The 25217-nt window shown below is 48.9% G+C and overlaps 1 protein-coding gene and 1 long non-coding RNA gene across 3 annotated transcripts; one reads left to right on the forward strand and one right to left on the reverse strand.

The window, feature by feature from the left end:
- The first annotated feature begins 1403 nt into the window (after window positions 1-1403).
- Window positions 1404-25217, forward strand: LOC308611673. Of its 2 annotated transcripts, none has more exons than XR_014015001.1 (3): window positions 1404-1530; window positions 15791-15936; window positions 25140-25217. It is a non-coding gene; the product is annotated as an uncharacterized lncRNA (long non-coding RNA). The 2 variants fall into 2 exon arrangements; XR_014015002.1 differs by lacking the exon at window positions 1404-1530 and adding an exon at window positions 8752-9757.
- Window positions 3415-5045, reverse strand: LOC308611670 (NUT family member 2G-like). The gene is made up of 2 exons (XM_081260371.1): window positions 4657-5045; window positions 3415-4205 (listed from the first exon to the last, which is right to left on the reverse strand). The coding sequence occupies exons 1-2, from the start codon at window positions 4823-4825 to the stop codon at window positions 3901-3903; spliced, it is 474 nt and encodes a 157-aa protein (XP_081116497.1). The 5' UTR covers window positions 4826-5045; the 3' UTR covers window positions 3415-3900.

The following is a 25217-nucleotide window of genomic DNA, read 5'->3' on the forward strand; positions in this document are numbered from 1 at the left end:
AGTAAAAAATCTTGAGATGAAGAGATGATCATAAATTTTTTGGGTGGGCTATATATAAACACAAAGAGCTGTATAGGAGGGCCACAGGAAGAGTCAGAGTTGGAGAGACTATGTGATGAGGGAAGCAGAGATTAAAGTGATGCACTTTGAAGATGGAAGAAGGGACTAATTCCAAGGAATGCAGGCAGCTTCTAGAAGACAGAAAGGGAAAGGAAACAGATTCTCCTGTAGGGCTTCAAAAGGAACAAGCCCTGAGACACCTTGACTAATATCAGACTACTAAGCTGCAAAAACTTTCTTTCACAAAGGGTCAAGGAGGGCTGGGAGCACATATGTGCTGCCCACCTGGACAGAGAAGGACCTGTGAGGCTGACCTACAGATTCTGTGGAGGTGGAGAGACATGAGCCCCTTTCTTCTCCAAGCTCTTTGCAGGGTCCAGCAGAGAGTCAGGCCACCTGTGAAAGCCTGCGGCCCCAGTATTGCATGCTGGTGGTGTAGGGGTCATGTTCAGGGAGTCTCTGTTGTCCTAACACCTGCCTGGGTCCTGGGGAAGGAATCAGAACTCAGAAGCAGGAGAAGAGCCTTTGGCCAGCAGGGAAGGGGGGGTGAGGCCCAGGGCAGGTCCATAAAAGATCAGAGCATCTCAGTGCTTTAGGAGGAAGGGGCTTCAGAGGTGGGCCAGCACAGGCTGTGACAGAGGCTAAGCAGACTGGGAAGGGAGGCACTTCTGGGAGACAGCAGGGGTCTACTCCCTGCCCCTCATTGTTTGCTCGTCTCACTCTAATGAGGGGGCCAGTTCCCCTGCTCTGATGATTCGAAGTCTCTGCCGGCACCCACAGGACGGTGACTGAGGCCTCCACACTCCTCAGCATGGATCCCAGCTCCCACTCAGATCTGGGGCCACAGACACCTCTCCCACCCCCTGCTGCCCCTGTGAGCAAGCTGTTCTTGTGAAACGTGGTCATAGTTTGTTAGGAGGATCTGTTTTCTATGGGGATACAAACCAGTGTTGATACCGATACACACACACGTCCAGCCATGGGTGGAAAGGGAAGGGACAGTAGTTCTGGGGTGTCTTTGCAGACCCGGAGGCCCCGAACGCCAGTCCCCACAGCCACAGCCACATGGGTCCTCCTCCCTCAGTTGAACGAGATGCTGCTGCACAGAAATCCCACAACTTCCACAAAGGGGCCCAACTGTCCTTTCCCTTATACACACCTTTAACGGGTGCCCCATGAATCTCCCCACACCCATTCCCCTTGTAGCACCCTCATTAAGATTAAGAGGTAGCGGCCTCCACCACTCTCCACATTGCAATAATCCCAGTGGGACTAGAGGATGCTCCCGCTACGATGAGGCAGACAGTCCTGTCCCCGTGGCCAAGACTTTTCCTCTCTGGTCAGGCCACCCACACAGGAAACCCTGGATGAGCGGAGGGTCATCCCAGCGCCGTCGCCTGGCCACTTCAGGGAAGCAGAGAGAAGCTCCATAATGACAAGGGCTGTCTCCAGGCTCCATCCTAGAAACTGGTGAGTGTCCAGAGGGCGGAAAGGCACAAAAGCAGCTCTGCCTCCCCAGAAGGTTCAGGGATGCAGCAGATGGTACAGGTGCCCCAGAAGGGCCCTAGCCAAGCAGGCGTTAGAGAAGGGCATGATGAGGGGATCCCTGGGGCAAGTGAGAGCTGTGCGTTCCCAGGAGCAGCCTGAGGAGTCCTTGTCTATGTGGAGGAAAGGTGTGGCCACCTGTAGATCCAGAGGTCCTGTGACCTCCCTCATCCTTCCTTCCTCTCAGGATCGCTCTCTGTGGAGCAGCTCAACACCAACAAGATGACAGTGGCCTGAGAGCATTTCCCACGAAAACGATCTTTGTTCACAATTTACATACATCACTCCAAAGGTCCCCCTCCCACCCACACCTGGCCACACCCACCTCCCCCACCTCCCTAACCCCCCACAATCCCGCTCCCCCTCCCCACCCTGGTGGTCCTGCCCACCCTCCCTTCCCCCCACATCATCCAGGATCAGCACTGGGAGGAGGAAGAGCCCTAGGCTCCCCTGGAGGGCTGGCCCAGCTGTTCCCTACTGGCTGCAGTGCTTCTTCTTCCTCCACCCACGCTTCTCTGTGACAAACGGGTCACGTTTTCTCTTTCTGGGCTGTGAGGGGCGAGCCAGCCCCAGAGCCAAGGCTGGCCTCCCAGAGACGCCGAGGCCAGCCCCGGGGATGGGCAGCTTCTCAGCAGCGGCTGGGTGTCCACACAGAGCCCACTTCCTCGACTTGGGAGCGGCTGGTGGAGCTGGGCTGAGGCCTCTTCTCTGAGAGGAGGGGGCCTAAGGAGCACTCTGGGCCCCCCAACCTCCAGGGGAGGCCAGGCCTGAGGCACGCACAGGACTCTGCGACAGCCAGAAAGGCAGCAGGCTCTGCAGAGAGCCAGAGAGGAAGGCCAGGCTGGAGAGCTCCTCCTCGTCCTCACTGGACCCGTCCCTGGGCCCTCGGGCCTCCCGAACAGGAGAGGCCTCTCTGAGAAGAGATGCATCCCTGGGTCCCAGTAGAGGGCCAGTGCGCCTTTGATCCTGGGGAGGGGAGGGCCGTCCGGCCCGGAATGGAGAGACCTCCTGATGTCCTCGACAGGGAACAAAGACTTTGGGCCTACAAAGGTCAGTGTCTGTTTCGATGAGCCTATGAAGAGCCTCAGAATCAATCTCTGGTGGGCAGGCTTCATCACTGACCCCTAGATGGGGGTCTTGGTCGTGCCTGTGGGCACCTTGGCCGGCGTCAGACTCAGAAGGACTTGAGCGCATTCCGGGTGCACTGTGACTCGGGGCTGCCCGCACACCGTCGTCCTCTTTCAAGGCCAGGAGTCGTTTCTGCACCAGCTGGTAGGAGGGAGGAGGACAGTGACGGCTCCACACACACGTGTGAGAGGAGGAGCACTGGGCAGTGGGACAATGGCCCTGGGGGGGAGGAGGGGACGGGCGACCCCAGGACTCGAATCCAAATACAGACACTGTGGCAGTCCTGCCATCCTCCTGCACCTTATTCCCAGCTTTGTGTCTTTCCCACCCCTCCCGGATCCCCATCCTCTCCTTCCTTTCACCCTGCACTGCACCCACCCCAGAACGGGCCCTTCCCCATGCCAGGCGTCCCAGGCAGGGGAGGGATGGACAGTGCTATGTGGCCCTCCTGTTCTGGGGCCCTACCTCTCCCCTGTTCACTGGGGTCCCTCTGTGCCCTGGTCTTCCTGGGTGTCCCTTGTGTCCCCTGTTCTACCGGGGATCCCTCCCTCCTCTGGCTCCCCTGGGTCATCTGGGTTCCCCTGTCCCCTGGATCACCTGGGGCCCCCCTCCCATGGGGTCCCCTGGCTCCCTGAGTGTCCCTCTCCCTCCCCTGACTCACTTCTTCCGGGGTGAGCCCTTCCTCCTGCTCCAGCTCCTTCTCTAGGGCCAAGAGATCCAGCTGTGGGTCTGGGGAAAGCAAATATGCCAGGAATCCAGGGTGAATGACTGCCTCCACCTAGAACAGAAAGAAGAGGCTGTGAGCATCCTTGGCCAGGAGTGGCCTGTGAGGCAAGAAGACCAGGAGGGAAAGTGAAAAGCAGAGACCCACCCCACTCTCCTCCACAAGGCAGGGATGGTCAGCACACACACACACACACACACACGCAAACATGCACATACACAGTCACACACAAAAGAGCACATATACAGAGGCACAAACACAGACACAAAGGCATACACACAGATAGACACAAACATATACACACAAACATCTGCGTAAACCTCCCCTAACACCAGGCTCAGGAACAAGGAGCTGAGCTTAAGTCCCAACGGCCTGAGCAGAACCCAGATCTTGGGTGCTGAGTGTTCCATGCCCTGGCATCTTGTAGACCCCAGTCTCCAGGCCTAGCCTACTTTGGTGACAAAGTCCTCCTGGGAACACAGCTTGTCAATGTAGCTTAAGAGATCCGGGTCCGAGTAGGTGCCGTCCTCTTCCTGCTGCAGCTCATTTCCGTCCTCTCCCCATTCTCCATCTGAGTCGCCTGTGGCTGAGTGGACGGGCCCCACCAGCGCCTCCATGATGTCCATATACTCCCTCACAGCCTCAGGTGGGATCTCCTCGGGTGCCTTGGGCTCCGGGGGTCGCTGGGACCTGTGTGGCTTCGGGCGGGAGGGCTGGGCGCTGGGGCCGGACATCCTGGGAGCACAGGCTGAGGCAGAGCAGGAGGAAGGGAAGGAAGGTGAGGGGCTCCCGGTCCACCTCCTGACCACCGAGCGCACGCTGGTGAGGGCATTGTTGGGGGACATTGATGTGGGTGTGGGGGTTCAGGGCCACCTGAAACCTCATGCACAGTTGGAGGGGGGAGGTAAGGGGGGGCATCTAAGAGAGTCACATGTGAGGAAGTGGGGAACCTCCAATTTTCCAGGGGTGTCCCCATCAAGCCCACTTCTTAGGCAGACTTGGTGTGCAGTCCTTTGACAGGGAGGTGTGAGAGAAGTTACAAAATTGACCAAGTCAATACCCCGTAGTGACAAAGGGCATCTGAGACCCCACCCCCGCACCCCCCGCCTCGGTGGCTGTTTTGCTTGAAAGACCAGTGCCCCTGTCTTGAAGGAAAATGATCCACATGGGAACAGTGGCCAACCCTAGGCCCCTGTTACCTGTGCGTTCAACTCCAGTGGGAACCTGGGTGGCTGGCTGAAGGCCCACTTTCGGGGCTGGGGGCCCCCGAGGATCCAGCTTCGGTGGGGCTGGAGGAGGCAGGCCCTGCGCGCACTGCATCCACTGCAACTGCTGAATCTGCATCTCCTCCTCTGCCTCAAATTGCATGAACCTGGGGGGTGACGGAGGCACAGGCCAGCCTGAGAAAATGGCCTGGGTTCTGGAGCCCAACAAAGGCAGCCAAGAATGAGGGATTGGGAGAGGATGTGCCTTGGCGCTGTCAAGGCCCTGCGAGGTGCTGTCCACAGCAGAGAGCTGCTCCTGGAACTGATACAAGACCTGGGACCCTTCCTGCCTCACCAGCACTGGAGAGCATTCAACAGCATAGACCCAGGTCGCTGCACTGAACCAGGTCACCGGGACACATGGCTGACCCAGGGGGTACCCTCCTCATGCCCCCCTGTACCCATCCAGAACCACATGAAGGGCTGACAGCCAGAGGCTGGAACAGGCATGTGTTCCCCACAGGGGTCCTTGCCCGAATCCAGGACCCTGGGTTGGGACTGAGAGTCCTGGAACATAGACCTGGAGACAGGGCTCAGGACAAGCTGGACGATGTGGATGCTGAGCTTAGAGGACAGGCCTTCCTTTCCTCTGAGAGGCGCTTGTTTGTTTGGTTTTGTTTCTTAAACCAAGGGGATTACCGTGGAGCAAACACTGGAAGGGCCAGAGACCTTTGGGCTGACGACAGCTGGCTTCCCCAGCCCCTTCAGGGATGCCAGGGTACCCACTCAGGCCACTTTTCATGAGGAGAGGGGGTCCCAAATCTATGTCAGTGGCCGCCGTCAGCCACCATTAAGGAAGCAGCAGGCTGGCGGGTGGAGCTCTTTCCCCGGCCCAGCCCATATGGCCGGAGTTGGACCCCTACTGGACTCACAGCTTCACCCTGCCCCGTCCTGAGACCTTCATGTCAGGGCAAGGGTAGGTCAAACTCAGGGGAGGGCAGAGCTCCTGGTGGAGGAAGGACAGAAGACCCAAACTCTCAAGGTGAGGGAGGGGTTTCTGGAGGACTGTAGGGCCTCTGGGCTGCGGGGTCCCTGTTCCGAGCGACAGCCCTTCTCCTTTGTCCTCTCTGATGAGCACCCCCACGGCCAGACCCTGCCCTCACCCACTCGCCTCACCCTCCACGCAGCCCCTGGGCCCAGGACGCTGACTCACTTTTGCGCCATCTCGTAGTAGATCATCCGGGCAGAGTTGCTAATGTGCTGCCATTCCTGCACGGCCCTGCACAGTCCCTCCTCCAGTGTCATGGTGGGCTTCAGGCGGGCCAGGGATCGAAGCGCTGGGCTGTAAGCACTCGGGGTCAGTCTCTGTGCCCAGCCCAGTCCCCACCTGCCTGACCCCACCCGCCAATGTGGACCACACGTCGCTCAACACAGCATGACTGAGCCACAGGAGGGTGAGAGGCAGGTGTCTGGGATGTGGCAGAGACAAGCCTTCCCGGCTACTGCCGTCACCGCCTCACACTCCCTCGAGGATGACCATCCACTCCCAGGCTAGAGCTGGGACACTCTGCCTTGGGGAGCTCTTTTCCTCTTCAAGGCTGCCTTTTCATAATAAAAATCACCATCATCAGTGAGGCGTGGCATGTGCCAGGCAATCTGCTCACACTTCATAGATTAGCCCAAGGAGTCTTCTGCACGGTCCTCTGAGTGAAGTGTGATTGTCCCCTTTTTACGAGGGACCGCAGGTTTAGGATGGAAATGCCTGCCAGGCTCACAACTCTAGCGGGAGAGAGCCCACGCCCTTAGGAGAGCTCTACCATCACCCAGTTCTTACTGGAATTCTCCACAACAACGAAGTCCAGGCGTGCATGAAGCACATACCTGGGCCCCGCCCTCCTCCCCCTCCTCCGAAGTGACCTCCCCCGGCCACGTACACTCAAGTCCTGTATGAAAGGAGACGTCAGCACAGGAGAGTGTGGCATCCACTCCTTGGCTCCTCAACTTACACCACGACCCTCTCTGACTGCAAGTCTTCAGGCCATATTACATTGAGAATCATGGAAGAGCAAGCTGGCTAGACTCACAGGGGGGTGGGGTCAGTCGAGATAAGGCACATGTCAGTCATGATGTCAGGGACTGGCAGGCTCGCCCGTATGGCCGACAATGTGCCTTCCCATGGCATGGACATCGCCCTCACACCTTGCTTCCAGGATCCCTAGAAACCTAAGCTGCGAGTCCATCCCCAGTTCCTCTTTATGTAAGAGCTCCGATAAGCTCACGACCCCCTGAGCGTTCACTCACATGAGAAAGCAGGAAAGAGCTTCTGCATCAGGACTCTGGGGAAGGTGTCTCCGGGCCAGTGGCTTGAGGCGCTGCCAACGTCGGAAGTTACTGTACACGCTCTGGTGGTTAGAGCAGTCCTCCTGCGAGGCGTAGGGCTGGTTGGTGTCCAGGCTGCCCTCCCTGGAAGTGCCATGTGGCCATGGCCCAGAGTTCACTGGGCGAAGGTTAGGGGCCATCTGGGCAGCTGGTGGTGGAGCTTGAGGAGGAAAGCCTGGGGTCCAGCCTCCCCTGCCAGCCTGAGTAACTCCAACAGCTGGAGCAGTCACAATGGTCTCCATCGCAGGGGTGGCTAAGAATATGGGTGCAGGACATGCAGCACTCACTCTGAGGGCCCCTGGAGTGCTCAAGTTGAGGGGGCCCTGAGGAACGATAAAGGTCTGAGTCTGGGGGGCCTGCACTGGCCTCCCTTGTGACCTGACTTGTACAGTGAAGTTGCAAGCCCCAGGGGCACTGGGGCCACAGCCACCGTTAGCCACCAAAGGCATCCTGGGGAAAGCTGGCAGCCGCAGGCTGCTGCCAGGAGGGAATGCGGGGGCGATGAGAGGTGGCAGGTGCTGCTCCCAGGGTGGCCGGTGCTGGGCGCCAGGAATGGGTGGAGGAAAGGACACTGCCATGAAAGTAGACAAGGAGGCACCGGGGTTCATGGTGACATCCGTTCCCAGCACTGCAGATGCTGTTGAGGCAAAGGAAAGGAGTGAATGGAGGAGGAGAATGCGCAAGTGGGACTGAGGCTTTCTGCGGCATCAGAGTGTAAATCACAGATGAGAGACACTTGGACAGGGGAAACTGCAGCGGGCAAATGTCTTCAAGTGATTTTCATGCCCTGACCTCCAGTTGAGAATTATTCCACTGGTGACCCCACGCCCATCCACCAAGCTCCCTGACCCCTGCCTGCCGAGAAGAAATTGCCTCAGCAAGCACTCACTTGGAGAGCCTCCCTAAGGCACACCCTGGCACCTAAGCCTCACAGGCTGTCTCCCAAGACCTGGAGCTGTGTGGACATCCGCTCTGTGAGAAATGCCCCTCAGCCGGCATACTAGCAGGTAGGGGCCTTCTGCAAGGTAAGTTCTAGGCCCCCAAAGGCCCTTTGTGGACAGGCACTGTGTAAAATATTAGGGCCCCACCTCCTCCTCAGTCCTCCTTTTCCTGATGCTCAGTATAAATCCCCTCTTTCTTTCCTAGCCTCACAAAACAAAATGCTGGAAAATATCTCTAATGGAATCCTGATACAAACCCATGACACTGGCCCAGAAAGCACCTGCATCTCAGAGCAACTCACAGCAGATACGTAACATGGGCCAGGTCCTGCCACCCCCTCCCCAGTGCCCAGAGTCACTGTCATCAGTCAGGAGTTCTGTTCCTAGGGGCTTGGGGTGGTCTCAGAAGTAGGCGCGTGTCCCTTAGATTCTGTCATTTCACAGCCAGTGATGGCTGCAGAGGATTAAACAAGGGCTAGGGAATTGTCATGTTACATTGGTCGTGGGAGTACAGACCGCCTGTGGTCCTTTCCCTTCCAGCTCCCAATAACGGAGAGACAATCTGAGATGCAGGCATAAGCCAGATGCCATGGCGATCAAGTTGTCTGAAACACATCCCCGTTCAGGAGAACAAGGTACACACCACGGTGCACCTAACGAACCAGAACAGATGTCATAGGACGTTTAACAGTAACACAGAAGATCATCTTCCTGATGCTGGGCTACATTCCTTCCCCCTTTAAAAGAGGAAGCAGACTTCATAGACATTCCACCCGAACCAACCCCACTCCACATCTGTTCCCTGTCCATGAAGGAGTGACATGAAATAGGAACAAACTCTTCCTCTCAAGGCAGCCTGAGGGTCCACCATGAGATACTGGACAAGATGAAGTAGGTCTGAAGTACTGCCATTCCACAAAAGGAAGAACAATTCAGAGCAACTCAGAACCTGAGCCCTCTGTTGCCTGAAGTTACACGTAACGGTTGCCCATCCCCTGTTGAATCCAAGGCAACAGTTACCTGAACTGAGAAGTGAGCTCTGGGCTGGGAGGAGTGGACGAGGTGTGGGCTGCGGCAGTTAGAGTAACCCCCTGCCTAGCTCTCGGAGAGGACACTTCACTGCAGCTGTGGCCACACACAGCCCCATTGAATAGTTTTCTCACCAAGACCATCTCTCCCCACGGCCCCCTGAGATACGGTATGCTCCTGTTTAAATCCCTTTGAAAGATATGGTGAGGCAAGCTTCAGGTGCCTCAGGAACACAATACAGCTCTAGGCTTTCCTCATGACCCTCCCTGTGTCACCACCAGGACATCACACACATCCTTACACACACGTTTCAAAGTGGCTTGTCTCCCTTCTAGAAAGAATCAAACTGTCTGCTGCCATCCTTTCTCCATAGCCAGGGCAATTCCTCTTGATCCACCTCCAACGACCCCTCCTCCCCAGGGCAGTCTCAGGTTTCTTCAGGCTCCCCAGTCTCCCCAGGTGAAATGTCCTTTGTGCGTCCAGTGCTCTCTTCTCCCTCTACTTCAGTCCAACTATGTGCCCACAGTTAAGTGTAACGTGTGAACCCGAAGGATGTGAGGATGGCAGGGTCTCTGAGAACACACCCCCAGCCTATAGGCTTACCTCCTATTGAAGCCATCCTGCAGGCTTGGGCACGGACTACTGCTGCCTGGAAGCCTCAATGAGCAAAGTCAAGACCAGGAGCCAGAGAGCGACCTGCTTCAGCAAACGCTCGGGATCCAAGTCAACGAGGGACACGTTTGAAAGTAAACAGGAAGATGCGGGCTGAACCGTTCTGCGGTGGGGGAGGGGCAGAGGGCACGTGGGTCGGGGTGGCGTGCTCTGGGGGGACATTCCACGAGGGATCTGGCAGGTAGGCAAGAACCGGAAGTTCCTTCCACCTCCCACAGTGGCAACACAATTGGCGTGTGCCTCTTTAGGCAGTTTATAAACTGTGGTTTTGATTCACGGCACCGAGGTTGAACATGACAGTCCCTTCCTTTCACGTCTTTATCCATCAACCTAGGTTTTTTGTTTTTTGTTTTGGTTTTTTTTTTTGGCGGTACGCGGGCCTCTCACTGTTGTGGCCTCTCCCGTTGCGGAGCACAGGCTCCGGACGCGCAGGCTCAGCGGCCATGGCTCACGGGCCCAGCTGCTCCGCGGCATGGGGGATCTTCCCAGACCGGGGCACGAACCCGTGTCCCCTGCATCGGCAGGCGGACTCTCAACCACTGCGCCACCAGGGAAGCCCTGGAGCTTTTATAATGAAGGAAAACTTAAATGATTTGCAACCAGTAACTTCATACTAGAGGAATGGTGAGGCAAAATATTGTACCCAGGCACTCGAGAAAGGCAGGCTTCCTTGTTGTTTCCTCCCTTTGTTCAGTCATTCAACCAATTATTTACAAGATTCTCACTCATAATTCTGATACAGTATTTGAAGGACTCTTCTCAAGGTCACTGATACAAAAATTGCACCGTGCAAAAATTAGCCAGTCCCAATTCTGCAATCACTTTTGTAATACTTCAAAATCCTACACCCCACAGACAGAGATAATCAAATTAGACCAAATCTAATTTGGGAAGACCAGTCACAGAAGGGAGTATCTAAAAGTCCTTTGGATCATGATCTCTGACTATTCCTGCACAGAATTTGGGGGCGGGCATTGACTACTGAGAAAAAACATCTCTGGACATGCATCACAAAACTTAGAAGACAGTTCATTTCCACTCAATCACGAAACATTAAAGAAATGAAGAGATACCATGTTTGTGTCTTGTGGAGTTTTCAAGTCTGCACCTGGAGGCGCTTAGTGCTGTTACAGGTGAGGGGTCTTCAGAGGCATCCTGTTGAGTGAGAAATGCTCTAATCTTGCATTTGACCAGAAAGCGGATCTGATGATTGAAGTTTCTTTGGGAAGTATTACAAAGTCAGGTCAGTAAGTTGATCCCGCTACTATTTTTGTTGTTGTTGTTGTTCTTGTTTTATTGTCAACTGAAATTCTGCAAGATATTATAAAAAAGGAGGGAGGGAAAGTCAAATTGTTCCCATACTACCTGTTGAAATTGGCCCAGATTGTCAACTCTTTCTCAAAATTATTTTTTAAAAAACCCCAAAACCGTACAAAGGAAACACCTGTGAACACTGAGAAAAAATATTCCAGTAGAGTAAATGCGTTGGAAAAACTCTAGGAACGGAGTCAGGAGACAGTATCATAAGAGTGTTTCCCAGGTCTGAAATTCTTTGCTAGCATTGTTCTTTAACGGAAACTTCAGGTGTGCTAGGGAAAAGGACCTACTGTTTTTTGAAAGGCATTAACAAGAACCAAGGAACTGCAGTCCAAAGGGCATGAAAGTACTTGTACAGCGGAGCTCTCCAGAACTCTTTGTAGCTAAGTGCATGGGTTTCACGAGTGCACATTTCACAAGAGCTGGTTTTAAGAAGAGACCGTCACGAAGGTTCCCAGCGAGGAGCGTCACCAGAGAAGTTCCGCAGCTTGCCCGACCCTCTGTCCATTTCTGTCCTCTCCTGCAGAGACCTCCTAGGCCCGCGCACCCCGCGCCTGCACGCCCGCGCACGCCTGTGCACGCCCACTGGGGCGGGGCTCTCGGGCACGCGGACCGCCGTCCTGCAATGGCTCCCGGCGTCTGTTGGGGCAGTTTGCTCCGGAAGACAGGAGCGCATGCGCGAGCGCGGAGGGTGGGGCCCCAATGGCTGTCCGGCGGGGGAGGGGCCTGTCATGGCGGCCTCTAGAGTCAATTACAGGAATCCTGAGGTAAGGGGTACGGGGACTTTTCACCCCTCAGGTGTCACCGCTCTGCGCTGTTGTTCACCCTGTGGGTTATTTGTGCCCTTGTCCCTGGAAGGAGACTCCCCACAATGTGGATTCACGCCCCCATAGAGCTCGATTCCCTTGAGATGTTTACCCCAGGATTATTGGCACCACTGGGGAGCCGGCTGCACGAAGGGTTCAGTGATTGCGGGGCCTACAGTGGGGGGTAAATAGCGTGTGCGAGCTATTAAACAGGTGCCGTTCTAGTCTGCGCGTTGTGAAGAGTACAAAAGCTAGAGGGAAGTTCTTGCGAGTTGAAAACCCTCATCTGGTTTCGAAGGTGTAGCTCAGGTGATTGGAAAATGAGTGAAGATGGAAGGAACACACCCATCGTTTCACTAGTGTCTTCCTTCTTATCAAAAAAACATCAGTCAACACTTATGTTCAAACTGCATTCTTTTGTCAGTGATGCGAGCAACTTTGCTGAATGTGGTAATAAACATGTATTTGTAGTCTGGTGTCAAATCATGATTGATTTGCAAGCATAGATGGGGTCTGTACATATTTAATTGGTTGGTGGGAATCTGATAGGTAGTCAAATGTGTGGGTTGGTTTTGTCCGTGGATATTTGTGTTTGAAGGGAGGTCATGCCTGTGTTTTTGTGAAAGTGTGTAAGAGTGAGTGTTGTATTTGGAGGGTGTTGAGATGTGACGCAGGCATACTCAAGGAGTTGGTGGTTAGGTGTTTGTAATTTGGTGTTTGGGGAATATGTTTACATGTGTTTTTTTCACCCATGATTTTGGGGATTTGTGTGTGTCTCATGGTGGATTTGGAAGGATTATCTGCATATGCATAAGGGCAATGTCAGGAAAAGTAATGGTGTATATTACTTTGGGTGTCCAGTCTGTTTATTTTGTATATTTGGGGAATGTAGGCTGATCATTTGTGTATTCAGGGCATGTTGTATGGTTATGGGGTGTTTGTGGGTGTGCATTTTCAGGAGCTGTCTATGAAAATTTGGATGTGTAGAGGGCAAGTCTGTGACTCTTTTATGGGGCTGGTGGATGTTGAATGTGTAGGTATGTTGTGTTTGTATGATCCTGTATTCTGCAAGATGGCAGAGTTAATTCTGTGTGAGAGGTTGGGAATGTAGGGTTATGTATACGCCAGTAGTGTGGTACTGTATGTGTATTTGGAACAAAGGGCCTATAGGGTGACATTATTGCCTATATGTAGTGTACTGGGTAATTGTGGTTCTATTTGGGACTTGTGGAGAGTTGTGTGTTAAATGAGTTTGTGTGTGTATTCAAGGGGCATGGCCACTTGGAGGAATATTTGCTGAGGCTGTGCATTTGTAATTTTCAGTAGGAGCCTCTTAGGCTTATGTATTTTGGGAAGTGAGTATATGTGTATCTGATAGAGAGGTGGGGTTCTATGTTTCTACAGGGAAGATGGACAATTGCATTTATATGTATTAGAAATATGTGATACGGGTATTTGTTAGTACTTGCATATGTGTGAGCTGGCTCCTGATAGCTAGGGATAATTTGATATATGGAAGTTGTTTCATAAATGGTTTGCTGGAGATATTTCCGTGTATCTTACTTGTGTATTCTAATCCGTGTGCGTGTCCGTCATCAGGTGCATGCATTATCAAAGTTTGATCATAAGGTATGGAGTTGTTAGGAGTATTCAAAGTGTATTTCTTTGGAGAACGCTAGGGTGTTTATACATGTGTTTGGTAGGAGTAAGAGGTGGTCTGTCTATATATTCAGGGTGAGGGTAGAAATATATATATACACACACACATATACAGTTTATATGTTGGGGTAGTGGTGGGGAGCTTGTATTCTGGAGAGGTAGCATAATGTATAGTGTTTGGGAGGGGATCCATATGATCAGGGGTTAGGAATATTTGCATGTGTGTGTCCATAGGTGTGTGAGAATTGTGTATGTATATTAGTAAGAGTGCAGAGGTTGCCGGTGTTTTTCTGTTTTGAGTGTGTCTGAGCATTTGGGGTGTATACTCATGAGTAGTTTGTGGGTGTGTGTATTTGTGATTTGTGAGTGTATCAGGAGGATTAGAGTCCTCTATGTGTCTATTTCAAAAGGTAATGCCTGAAGAATTTAGTGGTGTTGCTTGTATGTGTGTTCTCAGTATTAGTGAGGTGGACTTATATGTACAGTTGACCCTTGAACAACACGGGTTTGAACCACACGGGTCCACTTATAGTGGATTTCTTTTTCAGTAAATACTACAGGACTACTACAGGATCCATGGATGCAGAGCCACTGCATGGAGGGTTGGCGCCCTAACCCCCAAGTAGTTGTTCAAGGGTCAGCTGTATTTGATAAGTACAGGTTATTTGTGTCTGTGTGTGTTTTTGAGATCCTGGGGCTTTTTGGGTATGTATTCTGCGAGATGTGAGAGTTTAGTTTGTGTGTTTGGAAACAAGTAGACTGTGTAGGTTATGTGTGTGTGCAGGAATCCTGGAGTCTATGTATTTTAGGGCTGTGGGATTGCATATGGGTCTTTTTTTGGGTTGCACATGAGACAGTTGTGTACTTGGTGAGCCTGTGTGTTTAGGTACTCAGTGTGTACATCTGGATGGCATATTGGTTGCACATGTTTGTTTTCAGGCCCATGTTGTGTGTGTATATATAGTTGTAAGAGTGGAATGTGAATATCCAGGGTGAGTAAGGTTTCATCTGTAAAAATGTAGGTAGTAAGAGGTGGTCTGTTTGTGTATTTATTCAGGGTGAGGGTAGAAATGCACGTGTGTGTTCAGGATATATATATATATATAATATATATATATATATGTATATGTACAAACACATATGTATATCTGGTATCTTTTTGGTTATATATCTGTGGTGGGAGTTGAGGGTTCTACTTGGGGTGTAAGTGGATTCTGTGCAGATATTCACAGGAAAAGGTATGGGATGTGCTGGAACTGGTTCATAGTATCTTGGGAGAGTCAATGGTGCATATCTCTTCCCAGCTCTGTGTTTAGTGATGTCAGGTGGGTAGCTTGAAATTGGTCATGCTGGGAATATTTATACCATGTAGATACCATAAGTGAAGTCTTTCCTGCCTTTCTCGGAGAGCTTTTTATCAATCACTTGCCAGCGTACCACTGATATGCATGTTTGGATGTATGTATGTATGAAGCAAGAATATTTGGGCATCGGTGGGTATGTATGGGACACTTATGTGAATTGTGAGTGGGGCATCTGGGGCTATGGGCCTTTGTATATGTGCATTGACCCTGGTAATTGTGAATCATTGCATTGCTCCTATCAGGTTGGTCTGTTCTTTAGGGCCAGAGAATCCCCATAAATGTTGTTGATTCCCAGTAGAAATCATGCATATGGATACAGGGGTGTCTGTACCTTAGTCAGGTGGACACTCCTTCAGCATTTGTGTGGTTCTAGCATCTGGGTCCCTAGAAGGAGGGGCCTGGTGGACAGATGGCCATGCAGAGCAGAACCTTCACAGGTGTGTTGTTGGCGTGACAGGCAGCAATCAGAAAGTCATGGGGCTTCCTGGCTAGGAGGTCAGATGACCAAGGGCTCTCCCAGGAAAACCCCCTGAGAATCAGTTGGACAGCTACAGGCGTTACTGGCTCTTCTGTGGCACAGCTGACGTACAAGGACACCCTCCACATGGGGTCCAGAGCCATGTGTCCCTGAGCCCAACTGCCCCAGGGTGGTGGGAACTGTTGCGTATCAGGCTGGTCAACTGTATCACTAGGTCTCAACCAACCTGTCTCATGGAAACCTAAGACCTCACGGATAGGCAGGACCTCTAGGGATCACTGAGCTTACAAGGACAGAGGTAGGGAGGCTTTGTCACTGAGGGAGAGTTGGGGACTGAGACCTGGAGAGCCTGGGGCGTCCCACTCTGAGGAGATATGGCTCTGATGTTCCCAAACCCTTTAGACATGTTCTCTGTTCTTTTCTGAAGGCTCAAGATGCTTCTAGCAGTGGGAAGCTTATCTCAGTTTCATGTTTCTCTGATAGGATGAACTGACCCTTTTATTCACTATTCTACATCAAGCTGCAAACCCATCAGAGGGAACCATGTGATCACTGTAGCCACCAGCTGACCCCACAGCCACCTTGTGCCTCCCTTGGACCCACCCAAGCATTTCTGCGCCTTCTTTATGGTGAGTCTTGTGGCCTTTTCTCTCTCATTGTGACTCCTCCTGCCAATAAAACATGCTGTGAATGTTAACAAAAGGAAGCCTCCACTAGAATTGGAGTCTGGAAGGCCCATAGAGGGAGCTCCCATGCCGTGTCCCTCATCATCAATTACCCCCACAGGAAGAGGTCATTTACTGACCCCAAAGAGGAAGTGCAACCCCTTTACTACCCCAGCTGGAGGAGGGAAGACTTCCTTCCTGGCCAGCAACAAGATATAGAAAATAGAAATAGCTAATAGAAAATTCCGCAGTTTAGCCAATGAGACGCCATTGTCACCTGAAGTTTTACTTTCCTCCAGTGAACTTTCATTTTTTCCCTTGATGATGACTTTCTTTCCTTGTCCCACCCTCCTTACTATACAAGCTTTCTGGGACTTCCCTGGTGGTCCAGCAGCTAAGACTCCACGCTTCCAATGCACGGGGCATGGGTTCGATCCCTGGTCGGGGGAACTAAGATTTCCACATGTCATGTGGCATGGCCAAAAAAAAAGAAAGCCTTCCATGTTGTGTAACCCGTTGGAGTATCTCCCTTTCTATCAGATGAGATGCTGCCTGATTCATGAATGGTTTAATAAAGCCAATTTATTCAAAATTCAAAGTAAGTCTTCCAATTTACTCAGTTAAATTTTGTTTTTTAATACATTGGTGGCATGCAGAGGTGGCCACTAACAGTTTAATATGTATCCCTCCAGAAATGTTCTGTATAAAAATATGTATGTGCACTTTTCTTGGGCTTCCCTGGTGGCGCAGTGGTTGAGAGCCCGCCTGCCGATGCAGGGGACACGGGTTCGTGCCCCAGTCCGGGAAGATCCCACATGCCGCGGAGCAGCTGGGCCCGTGAGCCATGGCCGTTGAGCCTGCGCGTCCAGAGCCTGTGCTCTGCAACGGGAGAGGCCACAACAGCGTGAGGCCCACATACCACAAAAAAAAAAAAAAAAAAAAAAAAAATATGTATGTGCACTTTTCTAAAATCCACTCTTATGATTGCTACTGCTAACAAGATGATTTTATGATTAAATGCTTATCTTTTTAAAAAGAGAAAGGTAAATATATTGGTGGCAGTGATGGGATCTGAAGCAAATTTCTGATAACATTTGGGACAAGGAGAAACAGGTGTGGTGCCCACAACTCCTTTGAGTTCACTGTCTTTCTGGCCATTCCTGAAGGTTGTTGGTAAGCTCCTCTTGGTTTGAGCTCCATTCTCTTTGCGTTTGTGCTCCCAATCTAATTGGCTTTCCTTTACAGGGCAGGTCAGTTTGGCTGGTAGAGGATTCTCCCTGAGGCCAAACCCCTAGCCTTTCAGATGGAAATTCCCAGGACACAGTAACATCTCTTGGTTATTGCCAGTATATTTTTGAGTGGTAAACCGTAGCCCCTAATTTTGTTCCCTGGATTCCACACTGGGCACTGCTGACAGTGTAGTCTGCACTTGCCCATCTGTTTGGAATCAGCCCCCAGTTTCCATGCTTGGAGCTGTTGGTGGCAGCTATAGTTCTCCATTTTGTTTGGAATCAGTTTGCAGTCCCCATTCCTTGGGATTTGCCAGTTGGATCTTTTTCCTCCGTTCAAGGATCCCTGGGAATTGGTGGTGGTGCATACCAGGCCTTCTTTTGTCCAGGACATAGTAACATCTCTTTGTTACTGCTGATATATTAAGGCACAGTTTTCTTGTGTGTTCTTTTGGGTTGACAAAGGCTAGCTAAGGAAATGAGATCTTTTATCGCCAAAGAGTTGAGAATGCCAGCTTCCGGCACACCTGCTTATTTTATATTTAAGAACTATGGTCCTGGAGGTTGTAGATATTTAGAAAGATGGCAAAATTATACTAATATTAATCTAGAATTACAGTGGTCATTGTGGGGCATGTTCCAGTTAGACAAGATTGTTCATTTAAGGAAAACACTAGAGAGCAAGGGTTCACAGATTGCACAGGGAGAATGAGATGCCTGCTTTACTTGGTATGTAAAAGTTCACAGAAGGTTTCAAGATTCCAAAATAGCTTCGTTTAGAGACTTAGAACAAAAAGCTAATGCAAAATTAAAGAGACAAGAGGTACCTGAGACAAAAGACCGTAGGACGGATGTGACTGCAGACGTACCTCCTACTGTCCCCCCCTTTCCGTTCTCACCCGAGGACTCTTGTGTTACTCATTTCCTGTCTGAAATACTTTTCTGTCCCAAAGAGAATATTTAACAATTGCCATTTAAAGTAAAACTACCTGAGGTTGCAGGTGAGCCCCCTCAGGTGTCCTTTACCCCTTGGTCAAAGACTGAACTGAGAGCTGTAGTCAAAGAATTCTCTAAACCTAGGGAGGAACCCCCAACATTTTTTGAAGAATTTAGAGTCACTGTCAGGGCGTATGTCCCCAAACTGCTAGATCTTTATCCGCTTGTACACATGTTGGTAGGACTGGGTGAAATCCCAGAATGGATGTGGGAAGCAAAATGACATAATCCCTAGGATGATATTCAAGATCCTCAACGTAAAAAGGCTTGCAGAATAACAACTAACCTTTTATAAGCTATTCCTAAAATCTTCCCTGCTCACACTTGGTCTCTTATTAATTGGCCTAATAATGATCGATCTATTATTCACTCGTACAAACAAAAGAGGGGTGAATCTGTGGAAGACTTTAGAGCCAGTTTGGCAGCTCTCTTTTTACAGCAGTTGGTGTTCCAAGGAATAAAAAGACCACTCAGCCTGCTTTAACTGCCCTCTTTGTAAATGGATTATCTTCTGAGATTAGTGGATTGATAAAAGGGCCGAAAAGAGGGTGGGAGGCTCTAGGCCTCACTGAACTCGTGACTATAGCGGAGCATTTTGAAAGGACCCTGGAGCAAGATCACAAACAGAAATCCACCAAGCTCATAGCCTTACAGTTACAACAGCTCTAAGGCAAGGGACACAAAATAACACCTGGGCCTCCCCCATTACAACCTCCTAGGGGTCCATGATCAATTCGATGACCCAAAGTTGATGTTTCATTTGTAATCAGTGAGGACACTGGAAAAAGAGGTGTCCTCAAAGGTCCTATGCAAACTCTTCACAAATGCTCTCATATCTGTCTCACAGGGAGGGCCCCCCATGACCCTCTCCCCTGGTTGGCAGAACTCCAGAGGTTCTCTGGTCAACTGTTACCAGCAATGACCTTAAACAGCCCAGAGGAAAATATAATGAAAAACTGCCAAATTTTAGTTGATACTGGAGCTATGCTTTCTACTTTAAACCCCACTCTCATATTTTACTTTGAAATCTACATTAAACTCTAACCCTAACTGTAAACATAATTACCTAACCCTTTAACACCCTACCCCTAGCCCTATCCAGAGCTGTGCTTTCTACTCTAAATCCCACCCTCAAAGAACAACAGGTCCCTCTGAGTAAAGAGGATGTTTCCATAGTGGGAGTACCTAATACAGTTCAGAGAGAATTTTTATCTCAACCAAGATTCCTTTTTGCTATGCAATATAGCCCCAGTTAATCTGTTCGGTAGAGATCTCTTTTCTAACTTAAAAGGGTCGGTACATTTTGCCTCCAGTGGAGATCTCACCTCAAAGTTTCCTGATCAGCCTGAACCTGATCATTTATGTTCCTTACAATCTGTCCTGGACATAAAAGCGGAAGTTCAACAAAAGTTCCCTAATTGGATGGAGATGCCTGCAATTTGGGGGGCTACTTCTGACAGTGTTAACATCAGAAGAATAAAAAAATGCAAACCTATGAAGATTCAGATAGATGTAGCTAAACCTCTCCCTAGGTTTCCTCAACAGCTATTAAAGCCTGCGGTCATACAAGGTCTCATAGCTATTGTAGAAGACCTAATTGCCCAGGAGGTAATCATTCCTGTACTCGTCCCTGCAGCATGCCAATCTTGCCTGGTTGGAAACCTGGCAGGATGGCGATTTGTCCAGGACTTGGGAGCTGTTAATAAAAATAGATTTTCCCTGTTTTCCTGTTGTTCCAAACCTAGCCACCGTTCTGTCACAAGCTTCAACTGAGTTGAAATGGTTTACTGTTGGAGACCTTTGTTCACCTTTCTTCAGCATCCCGGAGGCCCAACAGCCAATATCTACATGCCTTTACTTGGAACAATCAACAATATACCTGCACTTTTATGCCTCACTGGGACCCCTTCTTTTTTCCTCCCAAGTACTTCACCAAGATTTAAGAACCCTCTAGTTCCCTGAGAAATCAGCCTTTTTACCATATGGAGATAACCTCCTGCTGTACTCAGCTACTGTAAAGATTCCATAAGGCTTTCATAAAAGATTCCATTTATTTGCTGCAACAGTTAGCTGAGAAAGAACACAAAGGAAAAATTACAATTATCCGTAGACGCTGTTCATTACCTAGGACGTAATCTAAGCACTGAAGGAATTCAGCTATCTCCAGAGAGAATTAGGCTGATACAGGAACTTCCTAGACTCACAACTAAGTGCTAGCATTGTGGATTTCTAGGTTTAGCTGGTTATTGCAAGCTCTGGGTTCCAAATTTTTCTGTTACCTCTTCCACTCTATGAACTTGTTAAAGATTTAGTTCCTGAACCCTTTGCTTGGGAAGATAAACATAAGCAGGTTTTTATAAGGCTAAAACAAGCACTGCAAGAGCTGCCTGCCTTAGGGTTACCCAAATGATCAGGTTCAGGTTGATCCGGAAACTTTTTTTTTTTTTTTTTTTTTTTTGCTGTACGCGGGCCTCTCACTGTTGTGGCTTCTCCCGTTGCGGAGCACAGGCTCCAGACACGCAGGCTCAGCGGCCATGGCTCACGGGCCCAGCCACTCTGCGGGATGTGGGACCCTCCCGGACCCGGGCACGAACCCGTGTCCCCTGCATCGGCAGGTGAACTGTCAACCACTGCGCCACCAGGGAAGCCCGATCCGGATACTTTAAGGTGAGATCTCCACTGGAGGCAAAGTATATTAGCCCTTTTAAGTGCGAAAAGAGATCTCTACTTAATAGATTAACTTTAGGTTATTCAGAACCTTTTACTTTATTTGTGCATGAAAGGCATAATCAGGCCGCGCAGAACTGTGTGAGCATGGTAGTAAACATAGACCTATTGCCTGTTATAGCATACAACTTGATTCAGTTGCTTTTGCCTGTCTCGGTTGTCTTAAGGTTATAGCCACAACTGCAAGTTTAGTGGCAGCCTTGGCAGATTTGACTCTAGAAAATGAAGTTTATTTGCAAACTGCACACATTGTCCACAGTCTTCTTAACGCTGAATTGACAACATTTCTCTGCAAGTATCACTAGATTAACTTCCTGTGAAATCCTGCTTTCACCACCTAACCTTTAAACGTCACACCGTTCTCAATCCTGCTACACTACTACCTCTGTCTCACAAAGGTGAGGGCCATGACTGCAAGGTAACAGTGTCCCATGGGAATTCCCTGGTAGTCCATTGGTTAGGACTCCGAGCTTCCACTGCAGGGAGCGCGGGTTGGATCTCTGGTCGAGGAACTAAGATCCCACGAGCCACATGGCGCGGCCCAAAACAAAAACAAAACAAACAAACAGAAAACAGTGTCCCATTTTGTGATACCGTGTCCTGAGTAAAGATGTTACCAAGTCCAAGCTTGCTCTGCTTGCCGCACGACAGGCCATAAATCGGAGATGAGGTGTTGAGGCAAGGAATATGACTTTATTCGGAAAGCCAGCAGACCGACAAGATGGCAGAGTAAAGTCTCAAAATCACCATCTTATCGGGGTTTGGGTGCCCGTTTCTTTTATAATACAGAGATGGGGAGGAGATGAGGAGGTAAAGTAAGAAGGCCATAGGTTTTGTGAATAGCCCCTCGAATGGCCAGCCTCGGGGAGGAGATGTGTTAATTTCTTCTTAATTGTAGCCATCCACAGGTGGAAGGAGTCCATATGTTTCCCTGAACAAAGGCACTTTGGTTTAACATTCAGACAGAGCGACAGGGTTCCCCGAGGCAGGCCATTATGTACAGGTACAGACAGTATCCTTTTAGTGAACAAAAGCAGCAGAAGGCAAAGGTTAAAGTAAAAGGAACAGATCCAACGTGTAGTCAGATTTGGCTCTTCCCTGTTACAATTCCCTACTGTCAATGTCCATCCCACAGTCTTGTGGATAAAAGGGGGTGACGGCCCTTCTAATTGCTTCGTCAGATGAATCTTTCCGGGAGTGTCCACCATTGGTGCCAATGTTCCAAACGTTGGGTTTTTGTTTTTTTTGTTCCTCTCTGGAAAGTGTGTCCTTTACACCTGTAGCCTTAAAAAAATATTCTCAGCCTAAAAGTTGAGAGTTATGATCGCTTTGATGGGAATTTTGAGGGCTTCAAGCCTGGGAGGCAGCATCTCAAGTTAAGGAATTTAGCACTTTTCTATGTACGGGAAGATGCAAGAGTCTGGGCTCACTGAAATCAGTCATTTGATATGTACCTCAGCTATCCGGGGCCTGTATCCTATATTCTCATACCCTGAGTTTCGTCAGGGCTCACCGGCTCACGTTGGGGGGCTGTAGTCGCTAATGACTGATGTGTGAGGAAATATTCCATTTCTCAGATCCTCTCCTCTTGGTCAGGATTTTTTTTTTTTTTTTTGCTGTACGCGGGCCTCTCACTGCTGCGGCCTCCCCCGCCGCGGAGCACAGGCTCCGGACGCGCAGGCCCAGCAGCCATGGCTCACGGGCCCAGCCACTCCACAGCATGCGGGATCCTCCCGGACCGGGGCACGAACCCGTGTCCGCTGCATTGGCAGGCGGACTCTCAACCACTGTGCCACCGGGGAAGCCCTTGGTCAGGATTTTGACCAATATTTGGGAGACATTTGAGGATCAAATTTTGTCCCACGGCGCTGGGAGGCTCATCCCAGGTCAGGGGAGAATTCTTGTTATGCCACTCCAGGTGCTAGTTTTTGGATTAGGCCCTATTGATAATTAAAGATCTTCTGGATCCTCTATCTAATTATGATCCAGGAGACATTTTCCCTTGTTGCTTTCTCTTGTACCTAGAATCACACTATTACAATTATTTCATGTTATAAATGTGGTCTATTTCCTCAAGATGTTTAGCCATTGAAGTATTGTTGGAGGCCTGGTTACATACTGGGTAAGAGACTGGAAGAGACACCAATCTTATAAAGTAGACAGGATATAAGTAATGCAGCTAGTACCGTTAACAAAGACACAGTACAGCAGGGAGACACAAAGAGCAAACAATCTGGAAACAAAGAACAATGATCAGTATAACTACTTGTAATCCAATAGCAATAGCGAGCGACCAGAGGTACCATAACTGATTTAGTGAGCCATCCGCTGTTTCAGTGTACCAGCAGTGCGTACTTAGACATGCATGGCTTAATCTTCGAGACAAGCATATGCTACTGGCAGGACCACCCATGTAGAGAGAAAAAGATAAATGTTTCAATTCTGCTTACAAGGGTATAATTTAACAAATTACTGTAAGTCATAATTAGTTTAAGGGGAGCGTTTTGCTTACACCTGGAAAACACAGATTTAAAACAGTCATTTTTCAGATAGAAACCATAAAAATTATAACCAAAATTATAACCATAATTATAACCCTTTTACCCAGGCATGTGCAACTAATCATTTTTGTTAACAGCTTTATGAAGCCATCAGGTTTCCCATTAGAATTCTTCAAGTTCTTACCCAGTTCACCTTTATGGTTTGAAAATCAGAAACTTGTATTTATCCAAAGGTCCTTTCTATAAATCTTCTTGAAGAGGAAGCATTTTTGCAAAGGCATCAGAGTGAAACCATAACTGTCTACAATGGCGAAAGACTTAAGAAGGCACGTTTAAATCTGATGACAGTGCAATTGACAAAGTAACGTGGTTACTGCGGTGACATGCAACACTTTCAGATAATAAAGAGAATTCTGACTGGTAACATTTTACCAGGACATACCAAATTTTAGGAACTCCATATAATCTGTAGAATACCTGTGTCACTTGGCATACAATATAACCTAAGAAGATTTATTGCTTATTTGACAACACTTCCCGTGTAATTCAACCTAATTAGTTAATATCTCTCTTTGGGGTGTTTCAAGGGCCCTTTGAAGCACCCCAAAGTTAGCTAGAGGTCAAAGGAACTTCATTATAATTTGATTTGGGAAGTTTTGTCAAAAAAATAAGAAAAGAGTTTAAAACAGTCAGATAGGGTCACATGTCACTGTGAAACAATAGTTATTCACTTAGCCAAAGTAACAATAAAAGATTTCAAAGGCAAGTACAGAACAGATCTCTTAAAAGGTAGAAAAACTTAAAATCTGGTATCAAAGGCAGTCCAAAATCTTAAGAAACCTTGTCTTCTTAACAGAGAGAAAAGCGAAATTCAAGTTGTGCACCAGCTTACTTTTAAAATGTATTTACTCAATTAAACTTATTTTAAACTTAGTCCTGACCACGTACAGAACTCTTTTTTTCAGGGTCCACTTTCCATAAACGTCCTGTCACTTACTTTAGCACAATTCTGACTTTCAAGTGGTCAAATACCTGGAGAGATTAATTTTAGATAGATCTTCCTAAAAGATAAGTATTTTAAAAAGTTCACCTAAAGCTCTTATCTCATTTGCCTTTTCTTTCCTTAAAAGTTTCTTCACATCAAGTTATTTCCTTGCTGACAAATTTGCAACAAATATAACAAGATTTTATTTAGCTTATATTAAAGCTAGGCACACTAAAAGTATTATACTTAATGTTGATGACTCTAACAGTATGTCTATATTAATTAGATCAACAAATGAACGTTAATACCAGGTCTTAATTAATACTGAATATTTCCCAGTTCACATGAACCTGAAGGTCATTTAGCTCAGTTTCTCTTGTATTTAGAATAGTTTGGTGTGTAAGTGCATACTTTTCTTTAAGCCAATTAAATAGAGCTCATCCACAAATCAACCTCAGCAATGTTATCCAAAGACAAAGACACATACAAGGACACAAACATACAGAGACGTCATGGTTGTCATTTCAGAATTTCAGCACTGAGTCAGGTACAGCCATGTGAAGCCCATCAGTTTACAAAGAGAGGTTGGATTCAAATTAGGTTTCTGGCAGATGGAACAAATCAAACTCACTTGTCTAGATGGCTGAATTTTTACAGAAAAGACACTTAGGTTTTTTTATTTATCCTTGATAAGTCAGTTTCTAAATTACTTTACCCTCTTTCAAAAAGGTGCATTTTAAAAAGATGGCAGAGATGAGAGTTCCTGAGAAGACCAGAAAGGACGTTTGCATCTCAAAGATACAGGCA

The sequence above is a fragment of the Mesoplodon bidens genome (assembly GCF_964165515.1).
Source record: "Mesoplodon bidens genome assembly, contig: HAP1_SCAFFOLD_848, whole genome shotgun sequence".
NCBI lineage: Eukaryota > Metazoa > Chordata > Mammalia > Artiodactyla > Ziphiidae > Mesoplodon > Mesoplodon bidens.

Bases quoted from the DNA above. Each gene is read 5' to 3' on its own strand.
- LOC308611670 (XM_081260371.1), bottom strand. From the start codon at position 4,825: ATGCAATTTGAGGCAGAGGAGGAGATGCAGATTCAGCAGTTGCAGTGG. The intron at 4,206-4,656 runs GTAACAGGGGCC...GCTCTGCCTCAG, and splicing joins CACTGGAGTTGAACGCACAG to CCTGTGCTCCCAGGATGTCC.